We start from the raw sequence: 24974 nt of genomic DNA on the forward strand, positions 1-24974 counted from the left end.
CAGGAGTGAATCTTCGCAATGTATATCTTCTTGTATTGTTTTGATCATTATCAAAACATATGAATGTAATCACCTATTCAAAACAAAAAATAAAAACTTAAATGTAAAAAAAAAGAAGAAGATGGTGAGTTTTGCCTCAATTAAAAAAAAAAAAGAAAAAACTATTGGGGCACCTGGGTGGCTCAGTCAGTTGAGTGTCCGACTTTGGCTCAGGTCATGATCTCACAGTTTGTGAGTTCGAGCCCCGCGTCGGGCTCTGTGCTGACAGCTCAGAGCCTGGAGCCTGCTTCGGATTCTGTCTCCTTCATTCTCTGCCCCTCCCCACTTGTGCCCTGTCTCTCTCTCAAAAATAAATAAATGTAAAAAAAAAAAAAAAAAAAACAACTGTAAAAGACAAAAGAAAATTTTTTAAAAGTTTGAAGACCAAGTGTCTACTGGAAGTTACTGAAGCTTAGAAACAGGTGACAACAATAGCTCTGCCTAGAAAGTACCAGAGAACCCACACTAAATAATTTTCGTGACCGTTTGAAGATCTGAGGTTATCATTGTTTTTCAATTTTCTTAATTCTCTGGCTTCAAGTTTTGGGGTTCTGGAGATCACTCGTTATACATACCAAATCAATTATTTGTTTAATAATTCCTGCTTTAGGCTGATTATAAACAAGTAAACCAGGGCCAGAGAGAAATTAATCATCAGTTTCACTCTACGCAATTATCTTGTTTCCCAGCATGGAGGCGAAGGCCCCAGGGCTTTCATCTCATCCTCATGCGGCAAACTCAGATGCCTTCACCGACCAGGCAGGGCAGCAGTCAAGAACAGTGTTCATGCTCCCAAAGGCTTTCAAATCCAAATTCTACTACAACCGTATGCTAGTCTTCTCATCTTGCAGTCAGAGAAACACAGAGGCCCAGTGACTGCCTCAAAGTCAACTAGTTGGTGAATTAGTGCAGGATTCGTCTAAGACAATGAAAGCGTGAAGCCACACATTGTTAGCAGTAATCATGATAATAACGAGAGCTAATGTTAAGTGAACGCTTACAGTATGCCATACACAATGCTAACACCTCCACAGACATTATTTTATTTAAACTTCATAAAAATCTCTTAAGTATAAAGTGAAGGCATACTTTATGTAGGCTCTAAGCTTAGTGCTTTACAAACAGATCACAAGAACCCTTTAAAGGAACTATGAGAATTATATCCACTTTAATAATGAAGAAGCTGAGGACTAGAAGTTAGATAATTTTCTCAAGGCCACAAGTTTACCAGAATAAAGATCTGAACACAGGTCTGTCCTTGTAGAAGCCCAAGCTAATTTATACTAATTTCCAAGGAAGGGGAAATTAATAAAATAGTGAACTTTTTTTTTTTTTTTTTTTGTCTATCCTACCCTAGGCACATGAAACCTTTCAGCAGACTTGGGGTGAGGGAGACAGACTTGCATACTCACTGTATTTACTGTCAGCTGTTCATTGAGGGAGTTAGATTTGATACGAAGAGCCGGCTCCCTGAAAGTAACACACATGCTAAGATTAAAAAAAAAAAATCCCAAATCCATAATCTTAAGTCTCAATCATATTAGATAAGCAAACTGTTTTTGAAAACATTTGTCAATTCACTTGCTGTGAAAGAGAATTTTAATCATTCTTCAGTTTGCACAATCTCTGAAAGTTGGTGAAAATGAATAATTTTCCATTCAAATTGTTTTGATTATTTCCATTTTTTTCCCCTTGAGTATGTGCTTTATGTTTATGCCTTTTACCCAATTTTCTTCCATGGTCTGGCAGGTATTCATATACATCTGAGTTAGTGGTTTAAAGGACTGTATTAATCAATTCTTTGTCAGAAAAATCTTCAAGCAAATATTTTCCCCACTTCCTTCATCTCATTTTTTCCCAATTATTTAAAATTATTTTAGTTTGCAACTACACCTTATTTCTTAACCCCTCTACAGATCGCTTCTATGGACAATAAAAAAGCATGATACAACTTCAGGATCTTACCCTGATTTGAAAGGCACCGATGTAGGTGGTGATACAACAGGGTCAGCAGAGAGGCTGTCCGCACCTGGTATGGGAGAAGGGGCGGCGGAATCGCGGGAGCTAACGCTGTGCCCATCAGAGCCAGAATCTCTGGCAAACTTGACCTGGGAAGAGATCAACCACAGGTGGAACAGGCTACAAAAAAGAGATCCTGCCTTCTCTGCCCTCCTTTCTTTTACTTATTCTTCACTACACAAGTCATTACCTGTTCCCTTGTAGCAAATCAGAAAATGTAGATAAGCCAATCATCATCTCCATCATCATCATCATCCGTAATCCAACCACGACACAATAACACTGCTAGAGTCTGTGCAGTGTTTCACATCTATGTGTTTGTATATTTTTTACGAAAAAGGGACCATATTGTTTTGAAACCTGCTTTGCTCACTCAGTAATACATTTCCATGTTACTAAATTACCAATCTACAACATCATTTTTAACTACTGAAGAGTATGTCTAACTTCAAGGGTCATACCCATACCTGCTATTATCTAGAAGAAAAAGTCTCTAAAAGACTATGGAAACCGAAGTCTTAAATATGTTGCTACAAAATTTATTTCACCAATTCCTAGCTGTTAGACATCCAGTTCATTTCTAATTTCCCTGCCACATCATAAACAATACTTCTATGAATGACTTTTTATCTATATCTTTGCACATAATCTTTCCCAAAGTATAAATTCCCAGAAGTTAAACAGTTGGAGAAAAGGTATGTTCATTTTTAAGGCTTCTGGTATACACCACTACATTTCACACCACAAAGGGTGAACTCCTCTCTCTCTACTCCACAAGTAGTGTGTAATGTTCTCTTGATGCTCATCACACTGGGTATTATCATTCTGTATCAGCCTGGTCAATTTAATAAGCATGTCAATTTGTAATTCATTGATTATTAGTAATATAGAGTATTTTTTTCCTCATGGTTACAAAATGCCAGTCTTAATGGATTCAAATTGGTTTGCTATCTTTTTTTTTTAAATGTTTATTTATTTTTGAGACAGAGTGAGAGAGACACAGAGTGTGAGCGGGGAAGGGACAGAGAGAGAGGGAGACACAGAATCCAAAGCAGACACCAGGCTCAGAGCTGTCAGCACAGAGTCCGACGTGGGGCTTGAAATCACCAACTGTGAGATCATGACCTGGACCGAAGACAGACGCTTAACCAAACTAAGCCACACAGGTGCCCTGGTTTGTTATCCAAGACCAATCATGACTTCCTCAAAGTCAAAGGAAAACTCAGAATATAAAAGCTGTGGAAAAGGCAGCTCAAAGCACATCAGTAAAAGAAGGCTGGAATGACTCAGCAGAGATAAAGGTGTTCAATTAGGAAAGTCCTTGAGAAGAAAAGCATATCATTGGTTGCAGCAGAAAGAACAGCCACAGTGAAGATAATCATAATTTTTATTTTCTACATTATATTTTATAGTCACAAACACTAGCACACCTAACAAACACAATGTAAAAGCAAACAAGGTCTTTTTTTTTTTTTTTTGGAGGGGAGCATTAATTTATTTAACCACAATTTGTTACAAATTTTATTGTAGAAATTCTACATATTCACGATAAAAATTTTGGAGAACATACAAAAGAAAAGTTTCTGAACTCCATTTCCATTCCCCAGAAAAAGTCACTTTTAATCATTTTTTTTAACATTCCAGAAATTTCCTATGAAGATATGGGCAATATACATGTATCTATCTGTATAGATACAGACATACATATGTACATGTGTATGACTGTGTATATACATTTTTATATGTTTGTTCATAAATATTTTATATATTTACATACACATGCATACACGAGATCATACTATCCATACTAATTTGCAACTTGCTTTTTTCACTTAACAACAGATTTTGCATATTCTGTAAGAAATGCATAAAAGTCCACTCCATGAAAAACCGTAACTTACCAGTTGCTTAATGATGGATATTTAAGTTATTTCCAGTTTTTACTATTATAAACAACATGACAGAGAGAGGAAGCTAAGTATCTCTATCTATGTACAGATATCTTTGCATTATTATGTAAACATAGAGACAAAATAAATTAAATTTGTAGCCATGGAAATACTAAGGCAAAAATCACATACATTGGATAGGAACCACTATTTTACAGACAGAGTAAAAAAGTTAGTGTAGAGAACTAACTTGTTCAGTCACTACCTCTTCTAGACTCAACAGAGCACCAGGAAGGACATAAACCTTGGTCTTTAGATTCCAAAGCTGTAGCTCTTTCCAACTATACCATTTCTTTAAAAAATAAAAAATAAAATAAAAAGTCTTTGAACTTGTTTTTCAAACATATTTTCATTTTACTTAATGGCAAAAAGGACTCATCAAACACAAAACAGCACAATTTCACTCACCCGCCTCATCTCCACCTCGTACACCAGGATTGAGTCTGGCGACTGAGTCCATCCGGTTACCCCTTCAGAGCCGGCAGCACAGGCTGGAGGGATGACAAGCAACCGCTTCCCTCCTTTTTTCATGCCCAGCATCCCATCCTCCCAGGCCTTCAGGAATCAGACAAGAGGAAAAGCTTATCAGACACACGCCTTCTCATAAAACAAAATGAAGTGCTGGGATTAGGATCCTCTCATCCACACTTTCAGATTTGGACCTCTAAAGATCCTAGAGAGAGATCAAGTTCAACTATTCCCCTTGCCAACCACCACCCCCCCCCCCCCCCCGCCACCGGTTATAAGAATATCTAGAATACTGCTTCTATTCACTTGTAAAAGCCAGCATATTTGGGGCTAGATGAAATACGCTTATATTAGATAATGAGAGAAACTGGAGGAGAGAATGGTATTAAAAGAGAAATAATTTGCAACTACGTGGATGGAACTAGAGGGTATTATGCTAAGCGAAATTAGTCAGTCAGAGAAAGACAAATATATGACTTCACTTATATGAGGACTTTAAGATACAAAGAGATGAAGGAAGCAAAAATATAAAAACAGGGAGGGGGACAAAACAAAAGAGACTCATAAATATGGAGAACAAACTGAGGGTTGCTAGAGGGGTTGTGGGAGGGGAATGGGCTGAATGGGTAAGGGGCATTAAGGAATCTACTCCTGAAATCATTGTTGCACTATATGCTAACTAACTTGGATATAAAGTAAAAAATAAATAAATTTTAAAAAAGAGAGAAATAAAAGCTATCATTCATTAAACACATTTTCCAAGTACTCTGGTAAGTGCTTTACTTGGACTGTGTTGTTTAATCCCTAAAATAACCTCATAAGGTTAGAAGCATTATCCCCATTTTACAGATAAGAAAACTGAGGCTTAGGGAGGCTTAAGTAACTAACCCAAGATCAAATTGTTAGTGAATTGTTAAGCCAAGATGTAACACTAGATCTATCTAGCTTTAAAGGTCAGGCCTTAACTCCTATGATCTATAAGAAAGTCTCCAAAAGATTCTAAGAAAAGGAGTGATAAACAAAGCTATGAAGAAAACCAAAAACCTTTTTGTCACTTGAGTGGCAATGAGTACTTTTACCAATGAGTACTTTGTAACACCTCAACATTCCTGACACAATGATAGCCCACATTTGTAAAATACTCTGAATTTTATAAAACACTTGCACAGTTGGTAAGGAAAAACTTCACAGTGTGAACCCAAGTCCTCAGACTCCAATCCCAGTGTTCTGCCTGCTATATCATAGCTGCTCACAACGATTGGAAAATGCTGATTCAAAGCATCTCAGACAGATAAAAATCACCCAGTATGATACAGTTCTAGAAGAAACAGTTTCACTTCTCTCCCTATAAGGCTACAAGAAGGACTTAATAATTTCCTCACAGTAACACAATGAAAAAGAAACAGTAGGAATTAAAGAAATGTCTTCATCTTCGCCTGAGTGGCTCAGTTGGTTAAGCATCCGACTTCCGTTCAGGTCATGATCTCACAGTTCATGAGTTCGAGCCCCGCGATAGGCTCTGTGGTGACAGCATGGAGCCTGGAGCCTGCTTTGGATTCTGTGTCTCCCTCTCTCTGCCCCTCGCCAGCTCGCACTCTGTCTCTCTCTCTCAAAATAAGCATTAAAAAAAAAAAATTCTTAAAAAAAAAAAAGTCCCCATCTTCAATATATTCTCATAGGTTAAATTTTCCCATGTAGTTTTCCAGATCACGTGGAACTTTTTTTTCCTACTTTTTAACCACACCTTTCTGGACTCAATGCACCCAGGCTAGAAATTTCACAAATTTAATCTAAATTAAGCCCACTGCAACTAATAAAGCCATACAAAGAACACAGTTAACACTGTACCTTGATGACTTTTCCTGATCCTAATTTCAGGCGAAGCAGCTTATCTTTGTTAGCAGTAGAATCCAAAACCTGCAATTTGATCAAAGCAAATGAGGTCAGCCAATTTCCAAAAATAATAGTAATAATAATAATAATAATAATAATAATAATAATGTGATAGTCAATATAGATCAGCACAGTATTCCTGGAATAAGGAATGTCAAATATACTGGGCAGGGGCAGGTGGGGGGGGGGGGGGGTAGTTCTTAAAAGACCCAAAAAGAAGGGACCACATCATGGCTAAATTGGGACTTGAATGTCCATTTTTTTTGACTTAGTCTAAAGTTCTTTCTATCACATCATACTGCTTTTGAGAGCGTAATGATATTAAAACACAAAAGTCCATTCTATTTCCAGTATCTATTACACACAAAAAAACAAAGAAACAATTGTAAGGAAAGTCTAAAAAGAAGTTTTAAGCTTTGTGCAGTTGGCAGTATCATAGCCAATGAGGTTTATCTGAGGTGTGATTATTGCTAATACAAGTTTTAAGACCTAATCCCATCAGAATAAATTCAAGTTTGAAACCAGTATAGAAGGACAAAGACATACACACAAACCATTACCAAAAGTGATACTTAGGAGGAAACTGGTTTCCATTCTAAATAGATGAGACCAGGTGGCACTGAACAGATTGAACATATTAGCATTTCATGACTATACACCAAAAGCAGTCAGAGCAGGGTCCCTGAAAGATTTCTATTTGCCAAGAGCAGCAACTCACAGCAGTAATGCTTTACATATGAAGAGCCCTCATGCTATTTCAGTTACAAAAGCACTTGCAGGCTACCTTTCCTTACCTGGCCCAGCACATGATTCTGAAAGAGCCAGCTGGTATAGGCCACTTCCAAAGAATCTCCAACTTCTACAGCAGGGCCCTCCACTACAACGAGGTCCTGGCAGAGCACTGCATCTAGGGAGGGGGTGCTATTGCACTTGGCAATGCACACCTGTGAGACGAAATCAAAGCAGCATAAACTTAGTTCGAGCTCAGGAAATATTATCGTTAATGCTCTTTTCTAAACAGTGCTGTCCACTAACAAAACTGATTACGTGTTTAGGAATAAACCACTCTGAAGTCAGTAATCCTGCCAGGAATCGAAGTGCTTAAGAGTAAGGCTTTGGAGTCAGACTGTCTGGGTACAGATCTGGGCAACTGCCACTTATTAACTTATGGCCTCAGCCAAATAACTTAACTTCTGTGAACCTTATTTCATACAGGTTATTTTGTAAAATGGAGATAAAAACTCTGCAGTTAAGTTATACAACTTAGTTAATACAAATACAGTATTCGTATCTGTAGTTACTATCTGTAGTTGTGTCTGGAGTATCTGTAGTTAATACAAACACAGCACTCGGCACAGTGCCTGGCAAAGAATAGTAAGTACACAAAAAGCATTAGCTAGCATTACTCTGATGATTTTACTATTTCAGTGTTTAGGAACCTATGAAAGAAAGGAGAGCTTCTACAACACTTTCAAAAGGCATTTCTAAAGACAAACTAGAAAAAAGGCCATTTACAAAATCATGCTGCATTCCCAGAATTTGCATCTTCGCTACTTACAGATTTAGTCATATTATCTTAGCACAAATCTTAGACAAAAGAGTCAGACACATCTTCATGAATAATTATGGTCATTTTTAAACATGATACACATGAAAAATTTGCTACTCATTTTCTTAAAAGAAAGGTTTTATGGGGTACCTGGGTGGCTCAGTCAATTAAGCATCCGACTTTTGATCTTGGCTCAGGTCATAATCTCATGATTGGTGAGTTTGAGTCTTGTATCAGGCTCTGCACTGTTAGTGCTGAGCCTGCTTGGGATTCTCTCTCTCTCCCTCTGCCCCTCCCTGCTCACTCAGTCTCTCTCTCTCTCTCAAAATAAATAAATAGAGTTAAAAAACAAGATTTCATAATTGCAATCAATTACAATGAGACATCATTTTTTACCAAGCAAACCAGACTAAAAGAAAAAGGTGATTCTAAATGTTGGCAAAGGTATAGTGAGAGAACAGATATGAATGTGAAATATTATAATCTCTCTGAAAAGCAGTATGCCAAATTGTGTATAGAACCAAAAAATATTTGGACTCTTTGACACAATCTTCCACATCTAGAAATCTAGCGCAAGTAAATAATCAGGAAAAAAAAAAGAAGACACAGACTTATATACAACAATGCTTGCTACAGTATCATATCAGACTGAAAACAACCTAAATGTCTAAAAGTAAGGGAATGGTTAAATAAATTCAAGAACATTCATACTATGCAGCTTTCAACAATATTTCCAAATAATTTTTCATGAGGTGGGGAAAAACGCATTATACATTGTTAAAAAAAATAAGCAAAATATTGAACTCTTAAAGGAGTATGCCCATTTACATATATTACCCATAGAAAAAGGGAAACAGGGGCCTGGGTGGCTCAGTCTGTTAAGCTTCTGACTTAGTTTCAGCTGAGGTCATGATCTCATGGTTCGTGAGTTTGAGCCCCGCATTGGGCTCCGTGCTGGCAGTGCAGAAACTGCTTGGGATTCCCTCTCTCCCTGTCCTTCCCTCCCTCACGCTCTCTCTCTCAAAATAAATAAATAAACTTAAAAATAAATAAATAAGGGGCGCCTGGGTGGCTCAGTCAGTTAAGCATCTGACTTCAGCTCAGGTCATGATCTCACAGTTCATGGTTTTGAGCCCCACATCAGGCTCATGTCAGCTGACAGCTGAGAGCCTGCTTCGGATTCTGTGTCTGCCTCTCTCTCTGCCCCTTCCCACTTGCACTCTCTAAAAAAGAAATTAAAATGTTAAAAAACCTTATAAATAAATACATAAATAATTTTTTTTTTAAGAAAAAAAGAAATCTAACATATTAATAGTGGTTCCTTCGGGCACTAAGATTTCAAGTGATTTTTTAAAAAATGCTTTTCTAAATTTTCTACAAGGATCATATAACATTATAAAAGTTCTTTTGAAACACTATTTTTGAAAGATAGTTTTATTTATCCCTTAAAATAATTTATAAAGTGAAAAATGTTTGAAAGAAGTTTGCATTAAGCCTTTTTGCTCTGAAAGTCACATTTTCAAGCAATTTCAATAAACATTCCTATTATTTCTCTGAGCCACAACAAGCTCAAGTGACAAATTTAGTGGTTTGTTTTTTTTTATGCTTGTCACTAACAACACATAGCAGGTTATAAGTTTTCCATAAATCAAGAGAAATCCAAACTAGTGTTTGGCTTTTCACAATAAGAATAAGATGGTATTTACCTGTTTATTGAACTCCACAGCAGCCTTTTCCGACTCAAACATGATGGACCAGTTTTGTCTCTGGTCATCATAAAAGGTGCTATAGTTATTGGGCCGAACCTGGGGAAAGGAGAGATACTAGGATAACCCAACCACAGGTAGCACAGTGCATCATCTGACTGCCTGAACTCATTGAGAAGGGCCTTGACTGAAGTGGACCCAAAGAGAGATAGGGAACTTTCTTCTTCCCTCCTGCCCTCCACCAACCACCCTTGGTCCATTTCCCAGAAGGCAGGCAAGAGACTTTTTTGACAGGCTCTGTTAAGACATCCACACAGACGTCCAGGGGCTGAAATAGTAGATCTAATTCCTACCAGGTACGCACAGACCAATCTCTCCTATAAACCCTTCCCAAAGGAGCTAATGATTCCAACATGGGAAGTCTTACCATGAGCTCAAAGTTCAGATGAATCCTGGCAACAGTAACTGGCTGTTGTTGACTGATATAAAGAAGAATCCTGTACTGTATTCAAGTAAAGATAGGCAGAAAAAAAAAGAGAATGGAAGTTAAAAGGCAATACAAAATCAGCAGTAAGATGTCAGGGGCTGTGCTTCAAAGAGGCATAAAACTCAAAACTCAGTTGACTGCTGAAAGCTTCGATTTTAAATTATATCCATTTTAATTGCTTCTCATTTTGGCCTTATTCTTTTACTGTAATTAGCAATGCCTTTATTTTGTCGGTGTTTCCATTGGTATGAGGGGTGACAAGAGATCTACAAATGGTCAACAGGTGCATAGAAAGATGCTCCACATCATTAGTCATTAGGGAGATGCAAATTAAAACCACAAAAAAGTACCACTTCACACCAACTAGAATGGCCATTTTTAAAAAAGGAAAAATAATGAAATAGTGGCAAGGTATTAGAGAATTTGGAACCCTCACATACTGCTTATGAAAATGTAAAACAGTACAGTTGCTGTGGAAACAGTCTGGCAGCTCCTCAAAAAGCTAAACAGAATCACCATAAGACACAGCAATTTCACCTTTAGCGCATCCCCCAAAGAGCTGAAAATAGATAATCACCAATGTTTACTGTACTATTATTCACGACAGTTGAAAGGGAGAAACTACCAAAAATGTCGATCAACTGATGAATGGATAAACAAAATGTGTTACCTACATACAACAGAATATTATCCAGCCCTGAAAAGGCATGAAATTCTGATAACATGCTACAACATGGATAAATCTTGAGAACATTACACTAATTGAAATAAGCCAGACATAAAAGGACAAATGACAAATATTGTATGATTCCGCTTATATGAAATATCTAGAATAGACAAATTCATAGAGACAATGTAAATTAGAGGGATGCCAGGTTGGCTCAGTTAAGTGTCCGACTCTTGGTTTAAGCTTAGGTCATGATCTCACAGTTTGTGAGATCAAGCCCGTCAGGCTCTGCACTGACAGCACAGAGCATGCTTGGGATTCTCTCTCTCTCTCTCTCTCTCTCTCTCTCTCTCTCTCTTGCCCCTCCCTCTTCCTCCCTCTCTCTTAAAATAAATAAGTATTAAAAAAAGGAAAAGATTAAAGATTACCAGGGGATATGGGAAGGGAGAATGGGAAGTTTGTTTAAAGGTGACAGAGTTTTTTGTTTGGAGTAATGAAAAAGTGGAAATAGACAGTGGTGAACACTGCTCAGTATCATGAATGTACTTAATGCTATTGAACTGTGCACTTAAAAATGGTTAAAATGGCAAATATTTTCTCTCTTTTTTAATTTTTATAATTTTATTTATTTTCACAGAGAGAGAGACAGAGCGAGCAGGGGAGGGGCAGACAGAGAGAGAGAGAGAGAGAGAGAGAGAGAGAGAGAGAGAATTCCAAGCAGACTCCACACTTTCAGCACAGAGCCCGACACGGGGTTGGAACCCACAAACTGTGAGTTCATGACCTGAGCCAAAACCAAGGGTCAGACACTTAACTGAGACTGAGCCACCCAGGTGCTCCTGAAAATATTTTGTTTCATTTATATTTACCACCCCCCCCACACACACATACACACAAAATCATAGTTACGCAAATAATTACAATTCAATTCCAGAGGGGAGGGAAGAACTTGGGGGCTCACATACAATCTGGTACCAGAAAGTACTTTCTTATCCTATGTTAGGCAGATAGAGTGAGGGGCTGATCACCTCAATCCAACCCAATTATAGGCTGAACTGGTTAGGGAAGATTCATAGATTTATCAAGAGTTGATCTACTTCTGGGTTGTCTCTATCTCAAGCATTATCTTCCCTGACTTTTGATTAAGAACCTAGAAGGTCTCTGACTCCTTGGTCCTGAAAGTTCTGCCCATCAGACATTCTGAGCTGGGTTCTCCTCCCCCTTAAGTTCAAAATCTAGCAAATGTATTGAGATGAAAGTTGTTGCTTGCTGCTTATTACAGGTACTCCCCCTACAGTAGGACTTTATCTCCTATGCACCACAAGATGACAGAAGTTTCCCTCTGCCTTTCTGGCACAGCCTCTGGACTTCCACGCCACCCCAGAATTCTGCAAATGTCCCATGGGGAAAAACTAATCTTGTGTTTGGAGCTCCTCTAGCTTCTGCCAGTATCTCTTTCCCCCAAGAGGTCTCTCTGATTGGGCCATACCTGATGCTTGGTCCACCCCTAGGCACATCAGCAAAAGAACCAAGAGAAGGAAATACTTGGCTCATCGGCTTTTCCCTCTTTGAAATTTTAGTTCCTCTAGTCCACGTCTTTTCTAGAGCTCTCCAGTGAATTTTAAATATAATTTTTGCAATTTACCTGCTTTACCTGCTTTTTTTACAATTGTTGCAGTGGGAATTGCTGCTTGCCATAACCTAATCATGGATGGCTACTACATAACAAAATTAGGGATAATTAGACACTATGTAGCTCTGGATGAGAGAATGAAAGATTTAAGGGACATGGTAGCCAAGTGCAATGTATGGACCTTATTAGATCCTGATTAAAACAAACTAAAAAAAAAAAGAGAGAGAGAGAGAATCAGGTAAATCTGAACACTAGCTGGTAGTGAATGAGATCAAAAAATTATTGTGGGTTTTTTTAGGTGATAATTGAATAATGGCTATGTTAGGAAAAAGATCTTGGGATATATACTAAAGTATTTACAGGTAAAATTGTATCCTGGAGATGTAGTCAAAATAAGACTAAGAAGAAGGAAGACAGGCTGGAATTAAGATGAACTAAGAAGAGGGGAGCCTGAGTGGCTCAGTCAGTTGAGTGTCTGACTCTTGGTTTCTGCTCAGGTCATGATCTCATGGTTGTGACACTGTCCATGGAGACTGCTTGGTATTCTCTCTCTCCCTGTGCCCCGTCCTAGCATGCGCTCTTTCTCTCTCTCAAGATAAATAAATAAACATTAAAAAAAAGAAAACGATGGAACAAGATTAATAACTGTTAGAACCTAGTAATGGGTTTCGGGGGGTTCATTATTCTAGTCCCACAATTTTTATGTGTGTTTCCAAATTTCCAGTTAGGCTTTTTGTTTGTTTTTAATACAAATGAGTGTTGTCTATTACATTAGTTACCTGAACAGGCCATCTTATCTAGGTCTCTGAGTGTCTCAGGAGCATGGCCCTTAGTTCACTGGACCTCTGAAATTCCATAATTTCTTGGGCTGCTCTCACCAACGTTTAAAATGTTCTGGAGCAGAACTTGAAGCTAGAGACAACCCACACAAGGAAATCAAGTCTCGGGGCTGCTAGCCATATCTTCTTTTTGATCCAAACCAATAGTATTCTGTGTGATCAACTACCCAACTCATTGTCAAACTTTCAAAGGATAAACACCAGTCATTAATTCAGGTGTAAAGACAGAATGCTCTAAGTAGAACACTAAGTGTTGTTCATTACCTAACAAAGGATTGTCCTTAGTAAATGGTTTACTCTAAAACTCTCCAAAGTCTTAAGCTAGTTCCATAACACAAAGGTCAAACTTAAAAGACTGAATGGTTGCTTTGTTTTAATGCACAATAGTAAGCAAGACAGGACTATAACTATTACTATGTACCTTGTATTAAAAATTCACATTCAATACAAACAAACAATCATTCCAATCCTCTGATACGTGAGACACTGGGCAAGCGTAGGTACAAACCAGCTCAACAGTATGATCTGGGACACCTGAAAACACACAAGAGTTCTCACCTCTCTGGCTGTGTGGTTCCCCAGGACTGCAGCACCAAACTTGCCCTGCTTTACATACTGACCGTTTGTGCTAGAGAAGCAAGAAAAATAACAGGTATTACTAATAATTCTTTAAACTCAGCTTTCTCTTCTGCCATGTAGAAGTGGGGAATCTAGTCATTCAGTCTCAAGAAGACAACACAGGTGAGCAGTTTGTAATTTAAAGCTCTTCTACAACTTCTTTACTCTCTAAATATCTATTCATAATATCTCAGTGAAGTGGCTTTCTTTCAGCACTTAAGAAGGCAGTTGTTGAGGGTACAAGCACTTCCTAGTACACAAGGTATACAAGATAACGGCTTTTCAGGGTTTTCCATACCGAATTCTCGAACTGAAATGTTCAAAAGCATTACTGATACTTCGCCTGTGGAAGGACTGTGCAGCCTAACTGCAGTTTATTTCACAATGAACAGAGGCTTATTGAGAAAAGATGGGCACCTAACCCCACCGCCAGAGAGCACTCCTTCTCAGCTACTTACTATCGATACGCATGGACTGCAGTTGCAACCAATACGGTGGAAGTGCCTGTTGTACTGGGTGCTGGTTTTGGTGTTGCCGGATTTCCTGAAGACGAAGAAAAAAACAAAAGATGTCATTCATGTCTTTGATGAAACTGATTTTAACCACTAAAGCGGCTTCAAAATTCTTGTTTACATTTTACAGTTAAGTGGTACAGTGCTTTCATGACCATTAGCCTTATCTGATCTGCAAAACAACCCTATGACCTCATCTGGGGATGAGGACACTGAGGCTCTAAGCACCCCAGCGTCTTACACAATGATAGCAGCAAGCCTAGGACTAGAATCCAGGACTCTGCCTCCACTCCAAACACAGCAAGGTCCTATCCCATCTACTTCCTTTTCTCCAATATTTGGCCAGCTATAATAAACATAAATAAAGTTATTTCTCCTGCCCTTATTTTGGGGTAGAAAATTTATGATACTCAGGTCATATCCATTACTTAACTTTTGCAGGGTACAGGGTCACATTAGTGTTTTAAAACAGTATATTTAGGGGTGCCTGGGTGACTCAGTTGGTTAAGCATCTGACCTCAGCTCAGGTCATGATCACATAGTTTGTGAGTTCAAGCCCCGCGTTGGACTCTGTGCTGACAGGTCAGAGCCTGAAGCCTGCTTCAGATTCTGTGTCTCACTCTTTCTCTGCCCCTCCTCTGCTCACGCTCGGTCTCTCAAAAATAAACATTAAAAAAAATTTTTTTAAATAAAACAGTATATTAAGAGAAAATTGCATATTTACACTCACCACATGAATGTGGGGAGAACACTGGTAAAGGCAAGAAACCAAGAACTTACTTTCAAAAGTATCCTTGCTTGATTTCTTTCTTTCTTTTTGTATTGTTAAAAAGATGACAAGTTTAAAATGGAGTCACTTATGCTAAAGCCCCAGGGCACCAAACGGAGACTAACTCATAGTTTTGGCTCTCCCTGAAACAGAATCTTAAACCAGTTAATCAGGAATTCCCAGCTCAGCACAAGTCAGACAATCTGCATAATAGACCCCTGCCACCCACTAAAGGAAAGTAATCCTGCAACAGCGATCTTGCTTTTTTGCCTCCTGTAACTTCCTCGTTCCTACTTCCTTCTCTCTGTGAGTCCTTTTCCTTCAACTCCTCAGAGCTCCTTTCTATCTGCTAGATTGGAGGCTGCCCAATTTTATGAATCACTGAATAAAGTCAGGAAGATCTTTAAAATTTATTCAGTTGAATTTTGTTTTTTAACAATATTGACACATCTTTTTTTCTGATTATAGAGTGCATGTACTCTGTAATATGCAAAACTTGGCAAATGGATAAAGAAGATAAAAATGACCTGTAGTCTCACCAGTTAAAAATAAAAGTTCATAATTTGATGTATTTATTCCTAGTTCCTTTTTCAAGACAGCTTTCTTTCTATATTTTTTTAAACAAAATTAATACTCCAATTTGACAATCTCCTTTTCTTACTTAGTATTAGTATTTCTTTTAAAGCATTCTCCAAAACAAAGATAAAATAATCCTAAAAATACTTTTTGGTGGTTACATAAAATACTATGTTATGACTCTACCAGAACCTATTCAATGTCTTATTATTTGACATTTCTTTGGACTGTTTCTAATTTTCCTCTATTATAAATAATGCTATGGTGATCATCCTGAAAACACATTTTTGTATGTACCACTAATTACTTTCTTAGAACAAATTCTTACAACTGGAATTATGGAGTGAAGAAGTGTAAAACATTTAAAGGTTTGTTACGTCCTGCCCAAATATCTTACTGCATCAGTTTACACCCCTACCAGCAGTGCGAATATGCCAGCTTTGCACCCCTGCTAACAAGAGGGGGCTGTTTCTTTAAATCTTTACCAACGAAGCTGGGCAATAGAAAAAGGGAGATACCAGGTCATTGTTGTTTTCATTTGCATTTATTGATTACAATGAAGCAGAGATGGAATATTTTCTATAGATTTGTAATGGTCATTTGTTTTGTTTAGATGAATTGCCACTTACGTTGTTTGCTTACTGTCCTGTTATTCATGTTTTCCTTATTATTTTGTAAAAACCTACAACATAGTTGTTAATTCAACCACTACTGTCCAGTTGTATGTAACACTACAATAATATTTTTCTCTTGATAAGCTGTAAGAAAAAAAGTAACTAAGGTCAGAGGCAGGTTATTAGGACAAGTGTGAAATGCTGAGAAAAATTACTGTCTGCCCAAGGTCAGCCTAGCATCCTCCTTCAGGATAGAAGCTTAGTTCAGCTTCTCCCACGATACTCTTCTGGTTGTCTAATGCCCTGGAAAGGGAAGGTTGTTCACGGAGCTGCTAGAAGGTAAGTCAGGTGCTCACAATCGTGGGATCTTATTGGCTCAGCACTTCCTTCTCTCTGAAATCAGTACTGCAGATTCTTGAATTCCCCACTGACAAGGACTTTTAATATGTGCTTTCAAATCTTTTTTTTTTTTTTTTGAGTAAAGTTTTCTTGAACTATAGTTTTTAAAGTCTGTTCTTTCCCCCCTTTTTTTCCTTCCTGTGTACACACACACACACACACACACACACTCTACGTATTGGATCTTCTTTGCCATCTTTAATATTTATCACACTTTCTTTTGGAACATTTTTATCTCTCAAATTTCTTATTGTTTAAAAATGCCCTTCTGTTAACCTTCTGTTTCTTCAGGCATGATCTGCTCTTTGTATTCATTCTTGTGTTCCTGCTCGTTTAGCCTTCGTTTCTGAAATAATTCTTACGTCTCTAATTCTTGCCTGAGTCTTGTCACTTACTTCTGAGATTTTCTAATTCTCATTTCTGTCTTACATTACTTTCTTAATGTTAAACAGGTGGTGGTAGTTTTTGAGAAACATTCTCACAGAATCTCTACAGCTCTCACTGTAGGGATATTATTCTGTTTCTTGCTCTCTTTGTTCTTATAATTTTACATGGAGTTGGATTCTGCTAAGTTCCTACTGCTCATTTTAACGTGAAATCTGCTTTTCTCAATGTTTAGAAGGAGATAGGGTTCAAGTGGCTTTCCTAACTTCATAGAGCTCCCTCTTCTGTTGCTTTTGCAGAGTTAAAAAATATGGTGGCTCCCTCCTGAGACTTCCTGATTCTATTTCTATCCCTACTTTTATTTTTATTTATTATTTTTAAATTTTTTTTAATTTTATTATTTTAATTTATAACCAAATTAGTTAGCATATAGTGCAACAATGATTTCAGTAGATTCCTTAGTGCCCCTTACCCGTTTAGCCCATCCCCCCTCCCACAACCCCTCCAGAAACCCTCAGTTTGTTCTCCATATTTATGAGTCTCTTCTGTTTTGTCCCCCTCCCTGTTTTTATATTTTTGTTTCCCTTCCCTTATGTTCATCTGTTTTGTCTCTTAAAGTCCTCATATGAGCGAAGTCATATGATTTTTGTCTTTCTCTGACTAATGTCACTTAGCATAATACCCTCCAGTTCCATCCACGTAGTTGTAAATGGCAAGATTTCATTCTTTTTGATTGCCGAATAATACTCCATTGTGTATGTGTGTGTGTATACACACACACACACACACACACACACACACACATATATATATACACACACATTTTCTTTATCCATTCATCCATCAATGGACATTTGGGCTCTTTCCTTACTTTGGCTATTGTTGATAGTGCTGCTATAAACATCGGGGTGCATGTGTCCCTTCAAAACAGCATACCTGTATCCCTTGGATAAATACCTAGTAGTGCAATTGCTGGGCTGAAGGGTAGTCCTATTTTTAGTTTTTTGGGGAACCTCCATACTGTTTTCCAGAGAGGCTGCACCAGCTTGCATTCCCACCAACAATGCAAAAGAGATCCTTTTTCTCCACATCCTTGCCAACATCTGTTGTTGCCTGAATTGTTAATGTTAGCCATCCTGACAGGTATCTCTTTGTGGTTTTGATTTGTATTTCCCTGATGATGAGTGATGTGGAGCATTTTTTCATGTGTCGGTTGGCCATCTGGATGTCTTCTTTGGAGAAGTGTCTATTCATGTCTTTTGCCCATTTCTTCACTGGATTATTTGTTTTTTGCGTGTCGGGTTTGATAAGTTCTTTATAGATTTTGGATACTAACCCTTTATCTAATATGTCGTTTGCAGATATCTTCTCCCATTCCATTGGTTGCCTTTTAGTTGTGCTGATTGTTTCCTTCGCTATGCAGAAGCTTTTTATTTTGATGAGGTCCCAATAGTTCATTTTTGCTTTTGTTTCCCTTGCCTCTGGAGACGTGTTGAGTAAGAAGTTGCCGTGGCCAAGGTCAAAGAGGTTTTTGCCTGCTTTCTCCTCGAGGATTTTGATGGCTTCCTGCGTTACATTTAGGTCTTTCATCCATTTTGAGTTTATTTTTGTGTATGTGTAAGAAAGTGGTCCAGGCATTCTTCTGCAAGTCGCTGTCCAATTTTCCCAGCACCACTTGCTGAAAAGACTGTCTTTATTCCATTGGATATTCTTTTCTTCTTTGCCAAAGATTAGTTGGCCATACATTTGTGGGTCCATTTCTGGGTTCTCTATTCTGTTCCATTGATCTGAGTGTCTGTTTTTGTGCCATATTATTTTTTAATTTGAGAGAGAGAGCACAAGTGGGGAGAGGGGCAGAGAAGGAGAGGGAGGGGGAGGGGAAGGGGGAGGGGGGAGAAAGAGAGGGAGAGGGAGATGGGGAGAGAGACAGACAGAAAATCTCAAGCAGGCTCCATGCTCAGTGTGGAGCCTGACTCAGGGCTCAATCTCACAACCCTGGGACATGACCTGAGTTGAAATCAAGAGTAGAAGGCTCAACCAACTGAGTCACCCAGGTGCCTCATCCCTACTTTTTTTTTTTTTTCTAATTTTTTTTTGGGGGGGTTATTTATTTTTGAACAAGAGAGAGAGAGACAGAGCACGAGTAGGGAAGGAGCAGGGAGAAGACACAGAATCTGAAGCAGGCTCCAGGCTCTGAGCTGTCAGGACTGAGTCTGATGCAGGGCTTGAATTCATAAACTGTGAGATCATGATCTGAGCCCAATGTGACCACTTAACCAACTGAGCCACCCAGGCGCCCCACCCCATCCCTACTTTTATTTGGATCTTCTCTTCTTCACTTCTAATATATCCCTATCTTCTTCAATTTTAATTCCACTCCCAGAAGGTTCTTTTCAGTGTGGGGGCCTGTCCTGGAAGGCCACGCTAGAGGGTGAGTTTCAAAAGTTCATAGGAGCAGGGCACCTGGCTGGCTCAGTTGGTAGAGACTGTGACTCTTGATCTCAGGGTCATGAGTTCAAGCCCCATGCTGGGCATGGAGCCTACTTTTAAAAAGAAAAAAAAAAAAAAAAAAAATAGCTCATAGGAGTGAGACTACTCTAGCTCTTCCAGTCCCCGTTATCAACCCCTTGTACTTAGCCACAATTAGAGTGGGCAAAACGCCTTCCAGTTTCAGCTTGGCCTGCCATATTTTCCAAGAACATTTGGTGGCTACTTGGGGTTCTCCCATTTTCTGATGGAGATATCCCACCACTACCCTGTATGCTCCCACGCAAATGCTGATACTACACAGCCTTGTGGCTTGTCCAGACCTGCTTATATTTTGGGATATTCATGAAGATACCTTTTCAACGGGTGTTGTTGTAAATGTTATCCATAGGTTTGTCTTTTGTATCTGATGTTTTTACATAAGATACAAAATGTAATGTTTTTACATTATTGTGTAGGTAATTTTTAAGCTGAAATGCCTCTATAATTTCCCTTTAAAAGTGTAATTAGCTCATAGTTGTTGTTTTCTGATTAAAACAAAATCAAGTTACCTCATTGGGTGGGGACTGGGGTTGTTTATTTTAATCCACATCCATTAACTCAACCACTTTAAATTGAGTCAGAATCACACTGCTGATGAAGAGATATGCCAGAGGAAATGTAGAGGCATAGCCTACTAGAAATCTGGCCAGGTGATGGCTTGGAGAACAGGACCAGAAATCTACACCAAAGATGCTAAAAGTGACAGGTAAGATTTAGAGCAGAGGTCAGCAAACATTTTCTGTACAGGGCCAAACAGTAAATAATTTAGGCTTATGGGCCATATGATATCCGTTGCAATTCTTCGAAACCCTCAATACCCCAACAACATCCTCAGGGCCAGCATTGTGCCTGGTATGTAAAAGGCACTCAATACTTTCATCTTCATTCAGGAAACACTTAATTTAATGTCCCTTACCATCTGTTCTGCTTAGGGTTATTTCTATTGGTCCTTCATTCCTCTTCAGGTTCTTACACAAAGAAAGCAAAATATAGAGGAAGAGCTTTGGAGTGAATCAGGTTAGGGTTCAAATTTCAATTATGTCACTTACTGCTGTAGGACCTTGATGGAGTCCCTAAACCTCTCTGAGCCTCTAAACTGGGGGTAGTCTTACCTATTTCACAGCACTGTTGAGATAATTAAACAAGGCAATCTATGTAAAGCATCTGAGACCAGACACATAGCAGGCATTTTAGAAATATTAGTTGCCCTTTTCTCTCCTTTCATTCAACAAATGTTCATTCAATGCATCTCCATCACAATGAAGGGTACAGGGGATATAGCACTGAGCATCACTGTCTAATTGGGAAAAATTCACTGTCAGGATACATCTAACCTATCCAGGTAAAAGAAGTGAAAAGCAGCTCTTCCTTTTCGCCAAAACATTGGACAGTGCCTACTTAGAGTGCCTCAGGCAGTTTTAGAGAGTGCTGTTCACAGGAGGTAAAAGAGTTTGCCTGAGACCTCCCTCCATTAACTTCCGACAAAGGACACACTCTGTCCAGCTGCTGGAATTCGATCTCAGAGCTTAGAGAGAGAATGCACCGCTGGCGGTGAGCTTGGCCAGACTGATTGAGGCATGTCACTTTTGGAAGGCTGTTCATCCTTCCAACTAACCTGTTAGGGGCCAATCGTAACCTCATAACTTACCTGTTGCTGCTGTTCCCTGGCCTTTCTTAGGCTGCTTTGGGGCTGTGTACTGGAAGAATTCATTTCCGTGGCCAGCAGATGCCTGATCCAGGCCAAAAAGAGAGGCCAATCTGGCACTGTTAGTAGAAAATGAAAATGACATTTCATTTGACATATCTCAAACCCGGAATTATTATGAAAGCTGCTCACCTCCAACTTTGAACGAATACCTCCTTGATTGTATATCCCGCCATTCAATACTGGAAGTGACAGCTAAGTGTCTTCAAAATCAAGATTGTATTTCTGATCTGAACAGCATCAGCTGACCTTGCCTGTCCTCAGGACTTTGATCAAGGCATTTCTTCTTTTTGGACCTCAGTTTCTCTGTATGTAAATTGCGGTGATTGGTCTAGATGCTCTCTGTGGTCTCTTCAAACCATAAATTCTTGCCTTTAGCAAGTCATAGTTTCCTACCTTTTACTAATTTATTACACTGAAATAAAACTGTACTCCATACTTACTCCATCAAACAAACATGGTCCTACCATTTCACCTAATAGGCAGAACCATTCTTTTACCATCCCTTGCAATGAATCCTATGCCCCAACCATTCCAAGGAAACTGCTTTTGCTAAGGTCACCAACAACCTCTTTGTTACTAAACACAGCTTATCAGTCATTATCTTATTTGGTCTTCATGCTGCCTTTTTACACTGTCAACTAATTTGTTCTTCTTCAAACAAACTCTTCCCTTGACTTCTGGGGGGATATTTGCAGGGGTGGGAGGAGGAACTGGTCCAAGTAAGACATCAAGAAATGCTCATGGGATCCTTCTCATCTTCCCATGTCTTTGGCTTCTTGTTTAGCTCCTTGAACTCTTCCTCTTTTGCCCAACCTTTTTTTTTCCGAGAGAGAGAGAGAGAGAGAGAGAGAAAGCAACCAAGTGTGTGAGTGGGGGAGAGAGGAGAGGGTGAGAGAAAGAGAAAATCTTAAGCAGACTCCCTTGGGGGGGGGGGGGGGGGTTCGATCCCACGACCCTGGGATCATGACCTGAGCCGAAATCAAGAGTTAGGACTCTCAACTGACTGAGCCACTTAGGCACCCCTGAACCAAAATTCTACACTCCTAGAAAGAAGGCAAGGTGCAGTACAAACCATACTGTTTGCATAAACACTTTAGGCACAGTAAGTCACTTCATCATTTATGGGAAGCTTGTATCAGTGCGTGGAACTGTTTACCAATTAAGTTCCCAGATGCCAGCCAAGAGCCAACCTTGTAAACAGGACTTTCTAAGGATGATGTTGTCACATCCCCTGTGTTAACTCTTCTGCAAACATACACGGCCAAAACTGAAATCTGGGCATCATCCCTGCCTTTTACCCCCCTGGTGTTCATGACCAACCCCTGAGTCCATTTGATTTTACTTGCTCAGTACTTTTTGAACCCTTGCACTTCCCATTCTTACTGCCACTTGCCTGGTTCAGGTCACCATCATATCCATCTAGCTTAAATTACTCCAATAGCCTCTTGACTCACCTCCTTGCCCTGGTCTTATCTGCTTCTTATCCATTCTCCCCACTGCATTCACAGTTTTCTTTCTAAAAACTAAACTTGACCAAGTCTCTTCCCTACTTAAAACCCTCAATAACACCTCAACATTACCAAGATAAAAATCCAAACTCCACAAGATGGCTTTATAAAGCCCTTCAAGACCTCACCTCTCCATACTTTCCCAGCTTCCTATCTGACCACTTCTCATCTCCAACTGTGTGCTACACAGAACTTTTCGTTTCTCAAATAAGGCAAGCTCTTTCTAATCCCTAGCTTTGGATATGCAGTTCCCTCTGCTTAAAACATTCTTCCTCTTCCTTCTTTCCCCTGGAAGCTGCCCCTAATCTCAAATCTCATCTAAGTTAGATGACCTTCTTAGGAACTCCCATAGGAGTCTTCTTCCTTCATTCAAGAAAGATGTATCAGACACTGTGCTAAATGCTGAGTATATATTGATGAGCAAAACTTGGTTCTATTTTCAAGGAGCTTATATACTCTAACAAAGAAATTGGCATTACATAATGAATAATTGCAAACTATAATATGAGATATATATCAGGCAGCTGTTGTATGGAGTTATATTCCACATAGATTAATATAAGTTATCAATCAGTAATTATATAACATGATAATTGACAATTTATTGTAATCACCACTTGACTGAATATTTTGCCTAGGGTCTGGTATGTAACAGGCTCAATAAATGAACTCAAAGTCTAGTCTAGCTCTGAGCTCCTTTTCTCCAAAGGCATCTTTGGTTTAGGTAATGTGAATATTGAGGGGTGCCTGGCTGGCTCAGTTGGTAGAGCGTATGACTCTTAATCTGGGGTTGAGTTCGAGCCCACATTGTTGAGTATAGAGATTACAAAAAAAACCCCAAAAAACAAAAAAACAAAAAAACACAAAAAAACAAAAAACAAAAAAAAATTAAAAAGCACACACACACACACACACACACACACACACACACAAAACCTTAAAAAATATATTGAAACTACACAACTTTTTTGGGTCTTTTCCCTCAATAATTTTAAAGTTTAATACATACTAACATTTTGCAAAATAAATTTAATATAATCTGCAACTACTACCCTGTTCTTTCAAGATAGTGTACTATAAGTTTCCTGTAAATGGGACCAACAATGCCTACTTTAAAGGACTAAGAGGTTTAAATGAGATTTCAAGCATAAAGAGCAGTACTGGCCTAAATAAGACATCAACAAATGTTAATAAAATTAAAAGGAAACCAAGATTTCTCCTTTTATGGAGACAGTCTGGGAAGATTCCCTAAAAGAATAAGATTCTGGGAGATTTGGGCAATGCCTTTAACACAGTGAAAAATTTACAAAACTTAGAACCTAGTTAACATAGAAGAGTTTATGCACAAATAAGTGACAAGAAAAGAATGTCCTTGTTATCTTTGGTATGGGTATGGGTATTGGATTTGCCGTTTTAATTTTGCAGGTATGTTTTTCTCAAGGGAAAGACAGAAATGTCATGTAAACTATGTTTCCATAGATGCTCTAAAGGCCAGCCTTGATGACTGCAAAACCAATCCAAAAGCCAGGTCAACCCAATTATCTTTCAAATCCATTCTATTTTCTATTAATTTTCTTAGATAAACTCTATATAGACTTAGGGGCATAAGTTTCTTGTAAATTATTATTTTTCTACTTCTAAAGTATTCTCAAATGTACACATTTCTCTTTGGTAGCAAGAATGGGCTTGCTAACTCTGGACTTGAGTCTATGTTTATAATTATGGGAAGTCATCATGGCACTAATTACGTTTTAAAAATAAATGTTAGCCAATGCATTTAGTTGCCAAAGTCTTTATCTAGCCTTAGTTTCATACTCCTTTTCTTTTCTCATCAAAAACAGTAACACACAGCAGTTATACTATATTAATATATTTTAATAAAAAGGGATTTTTTTGTTGTTAAAGTATTTCTTTTTTTTTTTTTTAATTTTTTTTTTAACGTTTATTTTTATTTTTGAGACAGAGAGAGACAGAGCATGAACAGGGGAGGAGCAGAGAGAGAGGGAGACACAGAATCTGAAACAGGCTCCAGGCTCTGAGCTGTCAGCACAGAGCCTGATGCGGGGCTCAAACTCACGGACCGTGAGATCATGACCTGAGCCGAAGTC

The 24974-nt window shown here is 38.6% G+C and overlaps 1 protein-coding gene and 1 pseudogene across 3 annotated transcripts in view; one reads left to right on the top strand and one right to left on the bottom strand.

The window, feature by feature from the left end:
* Window positions 1-24974, bottom strand: part of FKBP15 (FKBP prolyl isomerase family member 15) — a 56723-nt gene that overhangs the window by 26236 nt on the left and 5513 nt on the right. For all 3 annotated transcript variants that reach the window (XM_053908196.1, XM_019454122.2, XM_019454120.2), the window contains exons 2-11: window positions 21299-21414; window positions 14326-14410; window positions 13808-13877; window positions 10051-10125; window positions 9624-9722; window positions 7163-7312; window positions 6324-6392; window positions 4416-4562; window positions 2005-2147; window positions 1452-1509 (exon numbers count right to left, since the gene is read on the bottom strand). In XM_053908196.1, the coding sequence (XP_053764171.1) occupies window positions 1452-1509; window positions 2005-2147; window positions 4416-4562; window positions 6324-6392; window positions 7163-7312; window positions 9624-9722; window positions 10051-10125; window positions 13808-13877; window positions 14326-14410; window positions 21299-21414 (1012 nt within the window). The remainder of the gene's footprint in view (window positions 1-1451; window positions 1510-2004; window positions 2148-4415; window positions 4563-6323; window positions 6393-7162; window positions 7313-9623; window positions 9723-10050; window positions 10126-13807; window positions 13878-14325; window positions 14411-21298; window positions 21415-24974) is intronic.
* LOC128778763 (U4 spliceosomal RNA) lies at window positions 6781-6902 on the top strand (annotated as a pseudogene).

The sequence above is a fragment of the Panthera pardus genome, unplaced genomic scaffold, assembly GCF_024362965.1.
Source record: "Panthera pardus isolate Hobbes unplaced genomic scaffold, ASM2436296v1 HiC_scaffold_20, whole genome shotgun sequence".
NCBI lineage: Eukaryota > Metazoa > Chordata > Mammalia > Carnivora > Felidae > Panthera > Panthera pardus.